The sequence below is a fragment of the Macaca thibetana genome, chromosome 8 (genome assembly GCF_024542745.1).
Source record: "Macaca thibetana thibetana isolate TM-01 chromosome 8, ASM2454274v1, whole genome shotgun sequence".
Classification (NCBI taxonomy): domain Eukaryota; kingdom Metazoa; phylum Chordata; class Mammalia; order Primates; family Cercopithecidae; genus Macaca; species Macaca thibetana.
The window spans coordinates 94,262,795-94,279,105 of NC_065585.1; the positions used below are offsets into that span (position 1 = coordinate 94,262,795).

Here is a 16,311-nt window from a genome sequence, read left to right on the forward strand (position 1 = left end):
AATGAATAAATAAATAAACTATGAATATTCTTGAGAAGTAAACAACACAAGAGGAAATATGAAAACTTAACAAAACTATCTATTGAATCCATTGAATCCATTAGAATAAGTTAATAGCAGAGTCAGGGCTTTAACTTGTGGTTTTGTCATCAGAATAGTAAGTGTTTAACTTTGTTAGAATACTATTTTGAAGCTCTTATTTCTACTATAAAAAATATATTAAAATCATAAGGCATATTGTGATATGTTTAAAAGGTTTCCTAAAAGGCTTCTTTTTTAATAAGCAAAACAATCGTAACCCATAAACATGGACTCACCGACTCAAATCTGTGCCGGGCACATACTGAGAGAAGCGTGAGTGTAGTAGAGGGATCAGTCTGAGGTCGCACCATCGCTTCTCCCACCTCAAGCCTGGAGATGTCGGCCACGACGAGCATGATAATGTGTCCTGAAATGAAGACAAATATTTAAATGTAATGTTTTTCTTCTGTGCTTTGAGTTTCTGTGTCCCAAACCCCTTTCATCTGGGGGATATTATTTTTCCCCTAAATGATCAAAAGACTTTTATGGAATACCATGAGAAGAATTCCATATAACGGACACTAAAGTTGTATTGGTTAACTCATTTATTAATAGAATGCTATAAGAAGTTAAGAAAGGAATTATTGAGACTAAGAATGCTAGTGAAAACATATTTTTAAATGAGGAGTGGAGATGGAAGGAAAGGATAAGAGTGTGACAGAACATAATTTATTCAAGAATGGAAAAAGTGGGAAAAAAACTGTAAGTATAATTAGCCAATAAGTGAAAAAATAAAAATAACTGGTAGTTCATTCAATTAGCAAGTATTTTATGAGTGTCAAGCACAATTATAAGTGTTTTTAATTTATCAGTTTTTTGCAAATATTTTTGAATAGAATGATCATTCCTATAAAACAACTTTCAAAACACTACTCAAGGAAATCTGTGCTCGTTTTTCTAACTTCATATTCTTAAAGAGTTTATACTTTCTTATGTTGTTTTAATTGCATATCAAGGCAACTATTGTTGGCTTAAAATTATACATATCTTAAGGTTTTTTTTTTGTTTGTTTGTTTGTTTGTTTGTTTGTTTTTTTTGAGACGGAGTCTCGCTCTGTCGCCCAGGCTGGAGTGCAGTGGCCGGATCTCAGCTCACTCCAAGCCTCGCCTCCCGGGTTCACGCCATTCTCCTGCCTCAGCCTCCCGCGTAGCTGGGACTACGCGCCCGCCACCGCGCCTGGCTAAATTTTTGTATTTTTTAGTAGAGACGGGGTTTCACTGGGTTAGCCAGGATGGTCTCGATCTCCTGACCTCATGATCCGCCCGTCTTGGCCTCCCAAAGTGCTGGGATTACAGGCTTGAGCCACCGCGCCCGGCATCTTAAGTTTTGTTAGAACTTTTTTTTTCCCTTTCTACATGGAGGAGACTTACATTTGATAAAATTTGGGCTTTTTCACTTGATTCATGTTTATTTCAGCTTTAATGTTAAAATTTCTTCATCACACCAGCACATCAAATAATATTAATATTCAAATTGACATGGGTTGTAAGCTCAATTTGGCCAGTAAACTGGTAACATTGACTTCCCTTTATTCACTAATTTTTGAGTGATAATGTTGGAAGAAGATTCTATTTTAGTCTAGATATTGAAACTCTGTGAAGTCTAAATATTATTAAGCATTTCTCTCAGGCATTAAATTTTTTTAACAATTCTTCCAGTGAAAAGTAGTATTACTTTTACTAAAGGTTGTATGTTGCCCGGCATTTTTATGTTAATTGTTTCAGATTGAGCAAACAAAAACGTACTAAGTGAGTGGAGTGGTTTAGAATACCTGGAAGGGTGGACTGGCTAAGATCACTTAGTGAGGGGTCCCTATTAGTGACTCAGTGAGCACCTCAGCCTCCAAGACACCTGTCCTTCAATGCTAGCCAGTTGCTTTGAATGCCTCTCTGGTGACTGCAAAGGCACAAACCTAGGTTTCATATTATTCTTTCTCCTGGCCTCATATCAGATGTTATGGATGATCAGCATGTGACGTGAGGTCAGATCTTCATGTCAGCTGTTATACGTGGTCAGTTCAAGACACGGAATCAGTTCTTTATGTCAGCTGTTATAGGTGGTCAGCGCATGATATGGGGTCAGCTAGGCAACAGTACAATGTGGCGAGCGCTTAAGCTGCAAGTCAGAATCAGACCACTTATATTTGAATACCGATTTCCCAGCTGACTAGTCCATTACCTGGGGGCAAATTTTGTAGTCTCTGTCTTACTGTGTTTATTTTCAAAGTGGGGATAATAATGGTAACAACTGGTAAGATTACGGCAACAAATGAAGAAGTTCTTAGAATATAGCCCAGCTAAATAGCTCCATACTATTTTCAATATACCTAAAAGGCTAAAGGTAATTTAACATTTACTAAAACAAACTAATTAGATGCATTGCTTGGTAGCTGTAAGTAAAAAGTATCAAATAATGTATTCTCAAAAATAATAAGCTCAAAAATGGGCAAAATTGTTTCTAAACATGGAACTTTTAGGGAGGACATTTTTAGGAATATTACTGTTACTATTTAATAGTAGTTTTAATAATACCTGCCTATACTAAGTGCTTGACTTACACCACTTGCAACATCTTTGAAAACAAAGCTCTTACTATGTTCATATTTGAAGGGAAAAACAGAAGGTTTTTTTATTTTTATTTTTTATTTTTTGAGACAGGGTCTCACTCTATCACTCAGAAGTGCATGGCATGATCTTAGCTCACTGCAACCTCTGCCACTGGGGTTCCAGTGATCCTCCTGCCTCAGCCCCCCCGAGTAGTTGAGATTACAGATGCCCACAACCAGACGTGGCTAATTTTTGTATTTTTAGTATAGACGGGGTTTCACCATGTTTGCCGGGCTGGTCTTGAACTCTTGACCTCAAGTGATCTGCCTGCCTTGACCTCCCAAAGTACTGGGACTACAGGTGTGAGCCAAGAAGGTTTTTTTAAGAAGCATTTTATTATTATTTCTCACCTTTTCATCATGAGGGAACATGAGGAAGCAATAATACTGCGTGGCAGGCTTGGGTAAACCAACTAGGTTTCTGTGGCCAGGTCAGAGATGTCCACAGGGATTGCAAGTAGCCCAGGACCCACCCAGCTGCACAAAGCAAGGTTCATGTTGGCAATGACTGAAACTCCTTCCCAGAACCCCAGTACACACATGCATTCCTGAGTTCTATAGTAAACAATCTACCCAAGTTGCCCAGCCAGCAAAGGGCACCCCCAAGATTCACTTAGACTAACAGCTCTTTGATAGCAGAGCCAACAGATCTACTGCAGCACATTTAACATTCAACACTCATAATCAGAGGTGAAACAATGGAAAATAATTTGGATTTTTTTACTTGATTATTTCACATTTTGGTTATATATCTTCAAGTATATAATTTAAAGATAATTTCTCATCTTTCATAAAATACAATAATAATTTCCCTCAAATTTTGTGTTTCATCAATAAATGGGACAGAATATGTCGAAGATTGTTAAAGACATGGATAATGAGATGTTGGGGACTGACTAATCACCAATACATGAATATGGTAGGTTTTACAAACCATAGCAGTCCATTTCATAGATTGGCAAGTATGGAAATATATGTGGCCTTTGACATTCTTTCTGTGGCATCTTGATTGATGCCTTTATGTACCAAAGGTATAAATATGTCACTTTCTTATGTTTCTTGTTTATAAGAAATATGTAATAAGTCCCTCTTCAGTTATTTGACTAAACAGAGTTGATATATTTCATATTATAGACCTGTTATTTACAGTGGAAGATAAGTTATCCTTTAAAGAATTTTTCTGCTTACTTATTTTATTTATGTAAATAGAATATAAATTTACTTTCTGATCATATTTTGGAATAGCAGTCAGATTTATTTTTGCACAAAAGATAGTCTAAAAACACAACCACTTTTATGCTTTTGAGAACCATGACTGTTTTTCAATAGCTCTACTTTACAATGTCAAAAACGTTGTTTCCTAAAATATTTATAATGTGATTGGAAAAAGAAGCATTTATGTTTCCTTGCTCTTTTCTCAAAATTTTACACATGCCACACAATAAACTCAAGAACAACTATCTTACCAAAACAGAACTGCACACAGGGCAAACTGCTGACCCAGATTTTATTAAGGATTTGGCAGCATAGGGTGTATTAATTAAAAGTGTACAGTTAAGAAAAATGTTTCTCAGTCTGCTTGGCCGATTATCTGAATCAGAATCTTCTGGTAAGGACAAAACAAATCCTTCTACTCCATTTCAAGAGAGAAGTTCAGTGAATCTGGGCTGGGGCTGAGGAGCCAAGGTCTGGGTTGGCAAAACAAGTGACTTTCATATCCCTTAAAATTAGTGATGTTGTGCATCCTTAGAAAGAATAGATGATATTTTTATGTAGGATGGTGGAATGATGTTAATATATTATAATCCTTTATTTCCCCTTAGACTTAAAATGTTGCCTTAAAATACAGTAGGGACATCTTAGAAAACCAGAATAATAAATACTCAAAATTTGCTTCAGATCAAGGTATAGACATTGAAAAGGCAGTTTGTGAGCCTAGGATAGAACTGAGAATTAAGACACATCAGAGAATCAAATGTTTCTTTTAAGCAGACTGTCTATAATATACACGTATTCTGCGGAAAGAAAACTTGCCTCACAATGCACTCTTCCTTCCGAGTGCTCACTGTCTGTTGTTATTTCATGTCTTTGACCTCTCCAAATTTTGGACACCTCTGAGTAGAGGTGTTCTCCACTCGCCATTCGTCTATCAAAGCTTATTCAAGATACAGAAGGAACAGCACGTGCTCTCCCTGGCTGTGCAAGCCTGCATGGTCTGATTACCATTGCAGGTTAGTCTCCCGTGTGGGCAACAAAGCACACACTTGGTTTGTAGTCTCTCAACTTACTTTGAATTTTTCAGTCAGATGTTCAAAGTCTCTACAGCTCTTTACCTCTGTTATTAGAATGCTGCTACTCATTCTTCTTTTTTCTGCTTATGTTATAGTTAATTTTATGCTTTGGTCTACAGATCTGGATCTTACTGTTCTTGTGTTAAAATCATAATTAACTGTTCCCCAAAGTATAATGGAGGGGTGTTTCCACAGAGTAAGTTCTCAACAAAAATGCATTTAATTGATATGTATTGAGACTTTTGTCTTTATTTTGAATATACTTTGTTTTGTTTCCATATTTTTTATTATTATTCTCTATAGCATCATGATAAATACTTTCAATTGCCTTGCACTGAAATATCTTCAGCAATGTCAAAAGAATGTTCAATTCTAATGCTCAAAGGTTAATAAAATGTGCCTCTGGAAATGGGAAGACATAGCTCCGGTAAGAGGAATTTATAACAGTTGCTTTATTTTTAATTTTATAAAACTGAATTTATTTGGGATCAGTCATGTTATAGAATTGGAGTGATTTTCTTGCTGTAATTGTAGTTTTTTAAGGAAGGACATTATTCTGTACACATTTTTCTATATGTCAATGGAATGGGTTAAAGACAAACCAGAATGATTTCTACCCTTAGACCTGCCATTCGGACTCCTCTGCTTCTCATTATTATACAGGAGTTCAAGGGTATGAGACAAGACCTAGAACAAAACAGCTCCAAACAGCTTTCTCCCACTCTGAAGTAAGTGTGCTCTTGTTTCTGTCTTAGGATCAGAGTTGAGATGGAAATTCTTGTTTGAGGGACATGTGTAGGGTCACTCTCAGGAGCAACCTCTCAGGACTGATGGAAGCAGGGCATGTAGTGCCCAACACCCAGATGAGCTCTGACTCCCAGGCAAAGGGGATCCAGAGAAGAGGGATCAGCTGTGAATGGGCACAGCCAACACCTCCAGCTACTGAGGGCAGGTGCACCAGAAGTGCATTGAAATTATCGAAGGCATCTAGATTGGGAGGGAAGAAGGTGAGCACAGCAATTACAAAATCAAGAGGTAAAAAACTTCATTGTATATCTAAGTGTTTCATTAGGAAACCTGTACATTTCCTCATAAATTTTAAGTCACTCCCGTCATGCTGTATTGTGGTTTTAAATGCCCCTTTTTGTGTGGCAATTACTTTTCTGGCAAAAAAAAAAAAAAAAAAAATGGTTTCAAAGATGGTCACATGAAATATATCCAGCTGAGGCTGGTTTTAGAAAATATCCTAAAATATCCTTACAGTTGTACAGATAACCTTTTGTCTTGGCAAATGTCTTTTTATGACGGAAAAAAGTCGACAACTTGAGGGCCTAAGGTTCTCAGCTGAAGAGTAATACTGGGGAAATCAGGTACAGTGAAGGCCATTCAGGACTGAAGATGTTCAAAAAGATTGCTTTGAACTAAAATGCCACTATTTTGACAAAAATTTCAAATGCAGTATGAATCATACGAGTCGGTAGAAGAAACTACATGACGTCTGTACCATAGTATGTGGAATAGAACGAAAAAATTCTGCTTAAGGTCACCTCTGCTTCTCTTCATGTTTGTAAGCATGCAAGATGATTTTTAGATGTGCTTGTAACCAGAAAAAATTATTTCTTAAAGAATGTGTGAGTGTTTTGAAGGATGAAATACAAGGAACTTCAAAACTATTTATAAAATATTAAAATCAATTTACTCAAAATGCAAGTAGAAAACAAAGATTAAAATTTTATTAAATATCTACAAAACAAAGGTTAATTTTAACTTTTACTAAATACATGTATAAACGTTCATTACATGTTAAAATAATGTGTGAATCGAATTTTCTCACTGCAGTAATTGCTTACTGTGCGTAAAGTTGGCTAAAATTCCTAACAAATGGCAAATTAAATAGGTACTTTTAGTTAAGTAATTTCAAAAGAAAAAAGTGGTAAAACTAATATCAAAGCATTTTGAACCTGAAATCACACGTAATGTGCAATGTTCTAAAATGATTGTATGATATTATACATTCCCAGTGACCTCCCCAAGTTAATAGTATCTATTGCTTAAAAAGAACTTAATCCGTACAGACTTGAGAGGGGAAAAAATGGCATAAAAACCCTGACCTATTTATTTTCCATTTCTTGTTTATCATAATACTTAAATGATTATGCAACCAGGGATTTCCTATCTATCACATAAATCAGATTCACTAGCAGTTTTTACAAACTATGTGTTATCTCCTTATTAATCTGAGCCGTGCCTGGGTCATCTTACTGTATTATTGGGGTGGTAGTTGAGATGTAAGCCACTGTCACAGAGAGGAGAGGAGGTGCCGCTGCTCTGGTCACTTGGAGCACCTGCAGGAGACAAAATCATAATATTCCACTGGTGAGAATGCCATACCCTTCTAAACTTATGCATTCCATTAAACTTTCAAGGATACTCAATAATATCAAGTAAATCAGATATTACAATACAATTTTATTTCAGTTATACTAAAGCCAGAGTTTTGCAAGTAAGCCAAGTGACTGCAGATATCTGGGCACTAAAAGAGACTCACAAAAATTTGTCTTTGATTTCAGAAACATTAAGACTTTATTAAGGAAAATGTACAGCCTTATTAAAAGTATTATTTTGTTTGATTAACTAAAGTAGCTTGCTTTTAGAAACCATACTTACAATAATGCAAGATTTTGGTTGTCTACAAAGTTCTATTTAATGTCGTATTTCAACCAACTGGTAATTCCTACCCTTAGAAACTATAATTTTCCATGATGCAAAAATGTTTGCATATTCTCTGTTTTTATAGGTACTCTTAGTTTGTATTCAAGTAATCATTAAAATTATCAAATTTTGTATAATTGCAATGAAAAAACTTCATATTAGATTTTAATGAGATACCTACTAATATCTATTTTTTAAAGATGAGTAATGCCTTAAAGATTTGTCATTTTCTAAGATTTCCCAGTTTAGTAAGTATTAGAGTCACAATTACTATACATAGTTCCTGACTTCTGATTACTTGATTTTTCTAAAGATATTTTTTAAAGTTACAAATGTTTATAAATATTACCCATAAATAAAATTGATTCTCAATTTACATTTGAAATATTATACTTGATTTCAAACATCATATGTCATAGGGAACAGTACTTACATAATAGTCAATGTGCTAAAAAAATGATATATTGTTCCTCTCTTTTATTACTCTAACATTCTGTAATTTTCCTGGAACTAAGAAGGGAAACATAGGCCTTCTTGCTATACTGATCTGGATATAATTTTTCTAACCTTTAAACTGTAAGAAATATCACACTATGTTTTAGTTATTTTAGTTATTTTTCTTGTGCAGTTTATTTGCATTTGTATCTTCTACAACATTTTAATGTATATATGTATTACTTTAAAGCAAATGTATATACATATTACTTTAAAGCATATACATTTTGAACTGAACAAAATAAAAATACAACATATCAAACTCTGTGAATGAATCTTAAGCAGTCATTTGAGTGAAATTTAAATGTTTAAATACATACACAAAAGGAAGGTAGGTAAACTTAATGCTCTTAAGAACTTAAGAATGGAGGCGCAAACTAAACCAAAGCAAAACAAACAAACAAACAAACAAAATAAATTAATAATAAAAATAAAACTGGGAAAAAATTAAATAGAAAAGAGAAAATAATAAACAAAATTAATTAAGACAAATATCAGATCTTTAGGGACACTAATAAATCAGATAAGCCCATAGCAAAAAAAAATTAGAAAAGAAAAGTAAGAAAATACAAGTTATCAATATCAGGAATGAAGGAGGGGTCATTACTGAGAGCTAACGGATGTTAAAAGGAATAATGAGAGGACATGATAAATAACTTCATGAAAGAAATTGACAACTTAGTTGGAGTGAACAAATAAATTAAAAAAAAATCCAACCAAAACTTACAAAAGAAGAAAGAGACTATCAAGTCTCATGGACATACACACAAAAAAAGTAAACAATATATTAGCAAACCGAACCTAGTACTATATGAAAAATATATCACATCATGACCAAGTAAGTGGTATTTATTCTAGAAATGCAAGCTTGGTTTTACATTCAAAATCCATTTTAAACATTTACCATATCAAAAGGCTAAAGAACGAAAACATATACATAATATTTCAATGTATGCAGCAAAATATTTGAGACAATTCACCATCCATTTTTTTTGAAAAAAGCAAATTAAAAACTTCAGAGTTCTAGGAATAGAAGTGCTCCTCTATCTGATAAAGAACATCTTTAAAAACCTATATCCAATACCCTAATTAATGAGAGAAAAAAAAACTGGATTATTCCCTGCTAACATTAAGAGAAAGAAAGGGATGTCTACTGTTAACATGTTGTTCAAAATAAAATGGAGGTCTTAGCCACTGCAACAGGAAAGTCAAAAGAATTAAAGAAATGTAGATGGAAAGGAAAAAGCAAAACCTTATTTGCAGATAACACAATTGTATATGTAGGAAAACATTAAGAATGCAGAAAAGTCTTTCTAGAATTAATAATAAAATTATGCTATTGTGCAATATGTTAATATATGAAGTTAAATTACATTTTATGTGCTGGCAATAAACAAATGGACAATGAAATTTTAAAATATTATTTACAATAAAATTAAAACATAAAATGCATATAAGTAAATTTAATGAAAGATATGCAATACTTCCAAATTAAAAAGACTAATATATTGCTGAGAAAAAAAATGAAAAGGTATATCATGTTCATCGACTAAGACTTAACGTTATTAAGGGGTTAATTTCCAAATTGTTTATAAATTTAATTTAGTTCCATTCAAAATTCCAATACACTTTTTATACAAAGTGGCATGTTATTTCTAAAATATATGCAGCAATACAATAGATGTAGAATAGCCAAACAGTCTTTACAAATTGTAAAGTTGAAGAACCTATTATAGGTCACTTTAGGATATGTTACAATAATAAACAATGTGATTTTCATTTAAAAAATAGACATGTAAATTAGTGGAAATAACAAAGTATCCCAAAATAGATCCAAACATGTATGATCAAATAATAATCATATGTATACAAATTCAAATACGCACAATTGATTCTTATCTAAGATGCACAAAAATATAAGATACATTATAAATGTAAACATAAAAGCTAAAGCAACAAACCCTCTAGAGGAAAATAAGAAAAAATATCTTTGCAACCTTGGGGTAGGCAAGTATGTCTTAGGGAGGATACAAAAACAATAAAAGTAAAAAAAGCTTCTGTTAACAAAGACAACCTCAAGTGAAAAATGTAGTTACACAAAGACTAAGAGAAAATCTTTGTAATTTATATCACTGGCAAAAGGCTTACATAGACAATATTTTTAAAAACTCATGCACTGTAATAGTAAAAACAACATACCAATAGAAAAACAGGGAAAAGCCTTGAACAGAAGCTTCCCAAAATAAGATATGCAAATGGCCAATAATCACACAATATGGAAATAATTATTATTACTCATCAGGAAAATATAAATTAAAACTACAATAAGATTTCACTGTGCACTCAATAGAATGACTGGAAAAAAATATTTGAGCATCAAATATTGGAAAGAATGTAGGGCAACCAGTGCTTGCATACATTGCTATGGAGGACAGTGGGAGTTGTTTAAAAATATGCTGACTTTGCGCCGGGCACGGTGGCTCACACCTGTAATCCTAGCACTTTGGGAGGATGAGGCAGGCAGATCACAAGTACAGGAGATAGAGACCATCCTAGCCAACATGGTGAAACCCAGTCTCTACTAAAAATACAAAAATTAGCCGAGTGTGGTGGTGAGCACCTGTGGTCCCAGCTACTCGGGTTGCTGAGCAGGCGAATCACTTGAACCCAGGAGGTGGAGGTTGCAGTGAGCCTGGTGACAGGGCGAGACTCCATGTCAAAATATGTATACATACATATGTGTATATATATACATATACGTGTATATAAGCATATATATGTGTATATATATACACACACACATATATATATATATGCCAACTTTGGTGTAGTTCAGAAAGATGGTGGAATAGAAACCCCAGACCTTGCTTCCCATAGAGATACCAACTTTGCAACAATATATAGTTCAAAAAGCTTTAAAGAGTACTCGAGAAAATAGTTAATAAGTCACAGTAACACAGCTAAGGTCAAAGCCAAGAACAGCCACATTAAAAATGGGTAAAAAGGCCATTTTGTTTCGCCCATGACAGCCCATCCACTAAGTCAGAACAACTTGGTGTGATCAGAAGTAAATGTCAAACTTGCAGTCACTCTCTAGAGTGGAAGAAAAGCAAAAAATGCCCATCTAATGTTCTGGTTTTTTGGGGAGTGGACAAGGGTCTGGTTTCTATGTCACTGACTGGGTGCACTGATAGAAATAGCATACTCTGGATGCCTGAGGCTCAGAGAACACAGAAGGGTTCAGGGGCTCATTGCAGTACTAGAGAACCTGCAGTTCTGCAGCCAGAGAGCAGAGGAAATAGTAATTATAAGGTTGGGAAAAAGAAATCAATAAACCTCTCTATTGGGATTTTACATGCCCAGAGAAGATGAATCCCCTAAAAATGTTTGGGAGACACTTTACCCAGGCTGATTGGTGAAGTTCTTTTCCTGTGTGAAACCAGTTAGAAAAAGTCTAAGAGACATGGCTGATTTTTTCAAATTCACAAATCCCAGAAAAAAATAATAGCACAGACATAGGAAGCAACAGAGAAACAAAAGAAAACACCAGAAACCAACTGGAAACCATGGTCTATAAATTGTCTTTAAAAATACAAAATAATCATCTTAAAGAAGCTCAATTTGCTAAAAGCAAAAACACAGAGAGCTACATAAAATTAGAAAAATTATGCATGAACAAACTGAAAATATCAAAAACTATGGAAAAGATTAAAAAAAAAACAGAAATTCTGAAGCTGAAGAATACAATAATGAAGTACAATATTCACTAGAGAATATCAACAGCAGATTTTTTCAAGCAGAAGAAGGAGTAAATGAATTCAAAGGCATGACGTTTGAGGAATAAAAAGAAATTAGAATTAGGAAAAGTAAAAAAATGCTAACAGATTTATATGACACCATCAAGCAGACCAATATACACTTTATAGAAGTCCGAAAAAAAGAAGGAGATGGGCAAAGAGCTTATTCAAATAAACAATTTTCAAAAGTGTCCCAAATCTGAGGAAGGAAATGAACATTCAATACAAGAAACTTGAAGATATCCAACTAGGATGAACCTAAAAAGACTCACCCTGAAACCCACTATTATCAAACTGTCAAAAGTAACAGATAAAACAGATAATCTTGAAAGCTGCAAGAAAAAAAATGCACTTTTGCAGGTAAAAGGAAGATCTCATAGATCAACACATTTCTCAGCAGAAACATTATAGGGAGATAGGGGTGGGATGATATATTCAAAGTGCTGAAAGAAAAATAAAATCAGCCAATCTAGAATACTATACCCAGCAAACCTGTTCAATAAATGTGAAGGAGAAATAAAGATCTTCCTAAATAAACAAAAACCATGGGACTTCATCACCACTAGAACTCTTTTACAAAAAATGCTGAAGAGAATTCTTCAAGTTGAAATAAAAGAACACTAGACAGAAACAGAAATGCATATAAAAAATAATGTCCTCTGGTAAAGGTAGATGTAGACAAATACAGAATAATGAAGGTGTGTTCATAGTAATTTTTATTGTGGTATAGAATTTAAATGACAAAACTGTGAAAAATAACTATACAGTCATTCCTCCCAGGGAGATTGATTCCAGGACACCCTGCACATACCAAAATTCACATCTGCTCTAGTCCCTTATATAAAATGATGTAGTATTTGCATATAGCCTATGCACATCCTTCAGTATATTTTAAATCATCTCTAGACTGCATATAATACCAAATGCAATGTAAATGATATGTATGTAGTTGTTATACTGTACTGTTTATTTGTATTATTTTTATTGTCGTGTAGTATTTTAATTAATAATTTTGATTTGCGGTAGGCTAAATTCACAGATGTGGAATCTGTGGCAGAACTATACCTATACAAGCGGGTTAAGGGATCTAAAATATAACAAGTTGTAATTATAAGGTAGTGTATGTGATTGACATGGAGTTATCAGTTTAAATTCACTTATTTAAAAACGGTTAATAGTATTTAATAAAGTGTATTAACTTACAATTATTTCTTGCCGAGGTGACTTGTTTTTAACAGAAAATAATAATTTAACAAGTATATTTGTCCATTAAAAATAGGTAAAAGGGAATTAATAACAGCAAAATTGTGGGATAGAAATCTCTATATTTCATTCCCCAACAGAGACACTAACGTGAAACCAGTATATGGTATAGAAGGTGGGGAGGGGATGTAAAGGAGTAAGATCTTTATATTGTTATTAAGTTATTATCCATTTAAAATAAATTGTTATAGTTTGTTCTATGCAATACTAATAAAAGTCACAGAAATACCTATAAAGGATACACAAAAGAAATTGATAAAAGGATCAAAGCATGGAACTACAAAAAACAAGGAAACAAATGAAAGTAGCTACAGAGGAAAAGAGAGACAATGTTACTATAAGATATACAGAACACAACAAAATGACAGTAGTAAGTGCATCCTTATCAGCAATTATTTAAACCTAAGTGGAATAAACTTCCAAAACCACAGACATAAAGTGGTTAAATGGATTTAAAAACCAATATCCAAGTACAGACATACCTCATTTTATTACATTTTGCTTGATTTTGCTTCACAGATTTTTATAAATTGAAGGTTTATGTCAACCCTGCATCCAGCAGATCTATATGCTGTTTTTATAATAGTTTGTGGTCACTTTATGTCTCTGCATCACATTTTGGTAATTCTCACAGTATTTCAAATTTTTTATTATTATTTTACGTGGTATAGTGATCTGTGATCAGTCATCATTTACGTTTCTATTGTAATTCTTTTGGAGCTTCACAAACCATGCCACGTAAGGCAAGGAACTTAATGAATAAATGTTGTATGTGTTCTGACAGCTCAACTCACCATCTGTTCCCCATCTCTCTCCCTCTCCTTGGGCCTCCATATTCCCTAAGATACAATAATAATGAAATTAGAACAATGAATAACCCCACAATGGCCTCTAAGTGCTCAAGTAAAAGAAAGAGTTGCAAATCTCTCACTTCAAATCACAAGCTAAAAAAGAATAGCCTAGTGAAGAAGGCATATTGAAAGCCAAGATAAGCCAAAAAACAAACTTCTGCCAGTTAGCCAAGTTGTGAATGCAAAGGGAAAGTGTTTGAAGGAAGGCAAAAGTGCTACACCAGTGAACACGTATATGTTGAAGCAAAACAATCTTATTACTGATAAGGAGAAAGTTTTAGTGGCCTGGGTAGATCAATCCAGCCACAGCATTCCCTTAAGCTAAATCTTAATACAGAGCAAGATACTAACGCTTTTCAATTCTATAAAGGCTGAGAGGTGAGGAAAGTACAGAAACAAAAGTTTGAAGATAGCAAATGTTGCTTTATGGAACTCAAGAAAAGACACTGTCACCATATATAAAATTACAAGATGAAGAAACAAGTGCTCTTGCAGGAGCTTTAGAAGCTGTAACTAGGGCTGGGATCAATGCTGAATGCATCTTCACTAAAAAACAGATTTTTGATTTATCCATTAAAGAGCCTCATATTAGAAGAAGATGACATCTAAGACTTTCTTAGGTAGAAGGAAGTCACGCCAGGCACGGTGGCTCACGCCTATAATCCCAGCACTTTGGGAGGCTGAGGCAGGCAGATCACAAGGTCAGGAGATCAAGACCATCCTGGCCAACACATTGAAATCCCGACTCTCCTAAAAATACAAAAATAAACTGTGCGTACCTGTATTTCCAGCTACTTGGGAGTCTGAGGCAGAAGAATAGATAGAACCTTGGTGGCAGAGGCTGAAGTGAGTGCAAATCACACCCCTGCACTCCAGCCTGGGTGACAGAATGAGACTCTGTCTCAAAAAAAATAAAAGGAAGTCAATGTCTGCCTTCCAAAATTCAGCGAACTCTCTTGTTAGGGTCTAATGCAGCTGCTATCAGTTAAATTCCATTTTTATTTACTGTTCTGAAATCCTAGGGCACGGATAGGTCCCTTAATAATTATGCTAAATCTACTCTGCCTGTGCTCTAGAAATGGAACAACAAGGCCTAGATGGCAGTGTATCTGTTTATAGCAAGGTTTACCGAATATTTAAGTCCACTGTTGAGATCTACTGCTCAGAAACACACAAACACACAAACACACACACACACACACCCCCTGAAACACACATCAAAACACATTCCTTTCCAATAATTACTGCTTATTGACAATGCACCTGGTCACCCAAGAGTATTGATGAAGATGGACAAAATTAATGTAGTTCTCATGCCTGCTAACACAAAATCCATTCTGCAGTCCATGGATCAAAAAGGAATTTCAAAGTTTCATATCATATTATTTAATAAATATTTTTAATAAAAGGATAGCTGCTGTCGATGGGGATTACTCTGATGGATCTAGGCAAAGTCAATTGAAAACCTTCTAGAAAGGATTCTCCATTGTTGATACTATAAAGGATATTCATGATTAATATTGATGGGAGTAGGTCAAAATATCAATATTAAGAGGCATTTGGAAGAAGTTGATGCCAACCCTCATGGGTGACTTTGAGGAATTCAAGACTTCTCAAGTGGAGGCAGTAAGTGTAGATGTGAAGGAAATAGCTGAAGAATTACAATCAGAAGTAGAGCTTGAAGACGTGACTGAATTGTTCCAATCTCATGAGTGTTTTCTTGAGATGGAATCTATTCTTGGTGAAGATGCTATGAACATTGTTGAAATGACAATAAAGTATGTGGAATATTACATAAACTTAGTTGATAAAATGGTTGCAGAGTTTAAGAAGATTGACTAATTTTGAAGGAAGTTCTAATATGGGTAAAATGCCCCAAGACTATTACATGTTACAGAGAAATCTTTCATGAAAGGAAGAGTTAATGAATGTGACATACTTCATTGTTGTCTATTTCAAGGAATTATCATAGCCATTCCAAACTTCAGCAACCACCACTCTGATAAGTCAGCATCTCCATCAATATAGAGACTAACAAAAAGGCTGCAACTCAGTGAAGGTTCAGATGATTCTTAGCATGTTTTAGCAAAAGGTATTTTTTTTTAATTATACTTCAAGTCCTGGGGTACATGTACAGGAAATGCAGATTTGTTACATAGCTATGCACGTGCCATGGTGGTTTGCTGCACCCATCAACCCCTCATCTACATTAGGTA

General features: G+C 34.3%; 1 protein-coding gene across 8 annotated transcripts in view; it reads right to left on the reverse strand.

Moving 5' to 3' along the window:
- Window positions 1-16,311, reverse strand: part of SNTG1 (syntrophin gamma 1) — an 891,115-nt gene that overhangs the window by 277,049 nt on the left and 597,755 nt on the right. For 6 of the 8 annotated variants that reach the window (XM_050801925.1, XM_050801922.1, XM_050801923.1 and 3 more), the window contains 3 exons: window positions 14,039-14,083; window positions 7,240-7,322; window positions 318-448 (listed from right to left, as the gene is read on the reverse strand). In XM_050801925.1, the coding sequence (XP_050657882.1) occupies window positions 318-448; window positions 7,240-7,322; window positions 14,039-14,083 (259 nt within the window). The remainder of the gene's footprint in view (window positions 1-317; window positions 449-7,239; window positions 7,323-14,038; window positions 14,084-16,311) is intronic. The other 2 variants (XM_050801928.1, XM_050801927.1) reach the window with 1 other exon arrangement.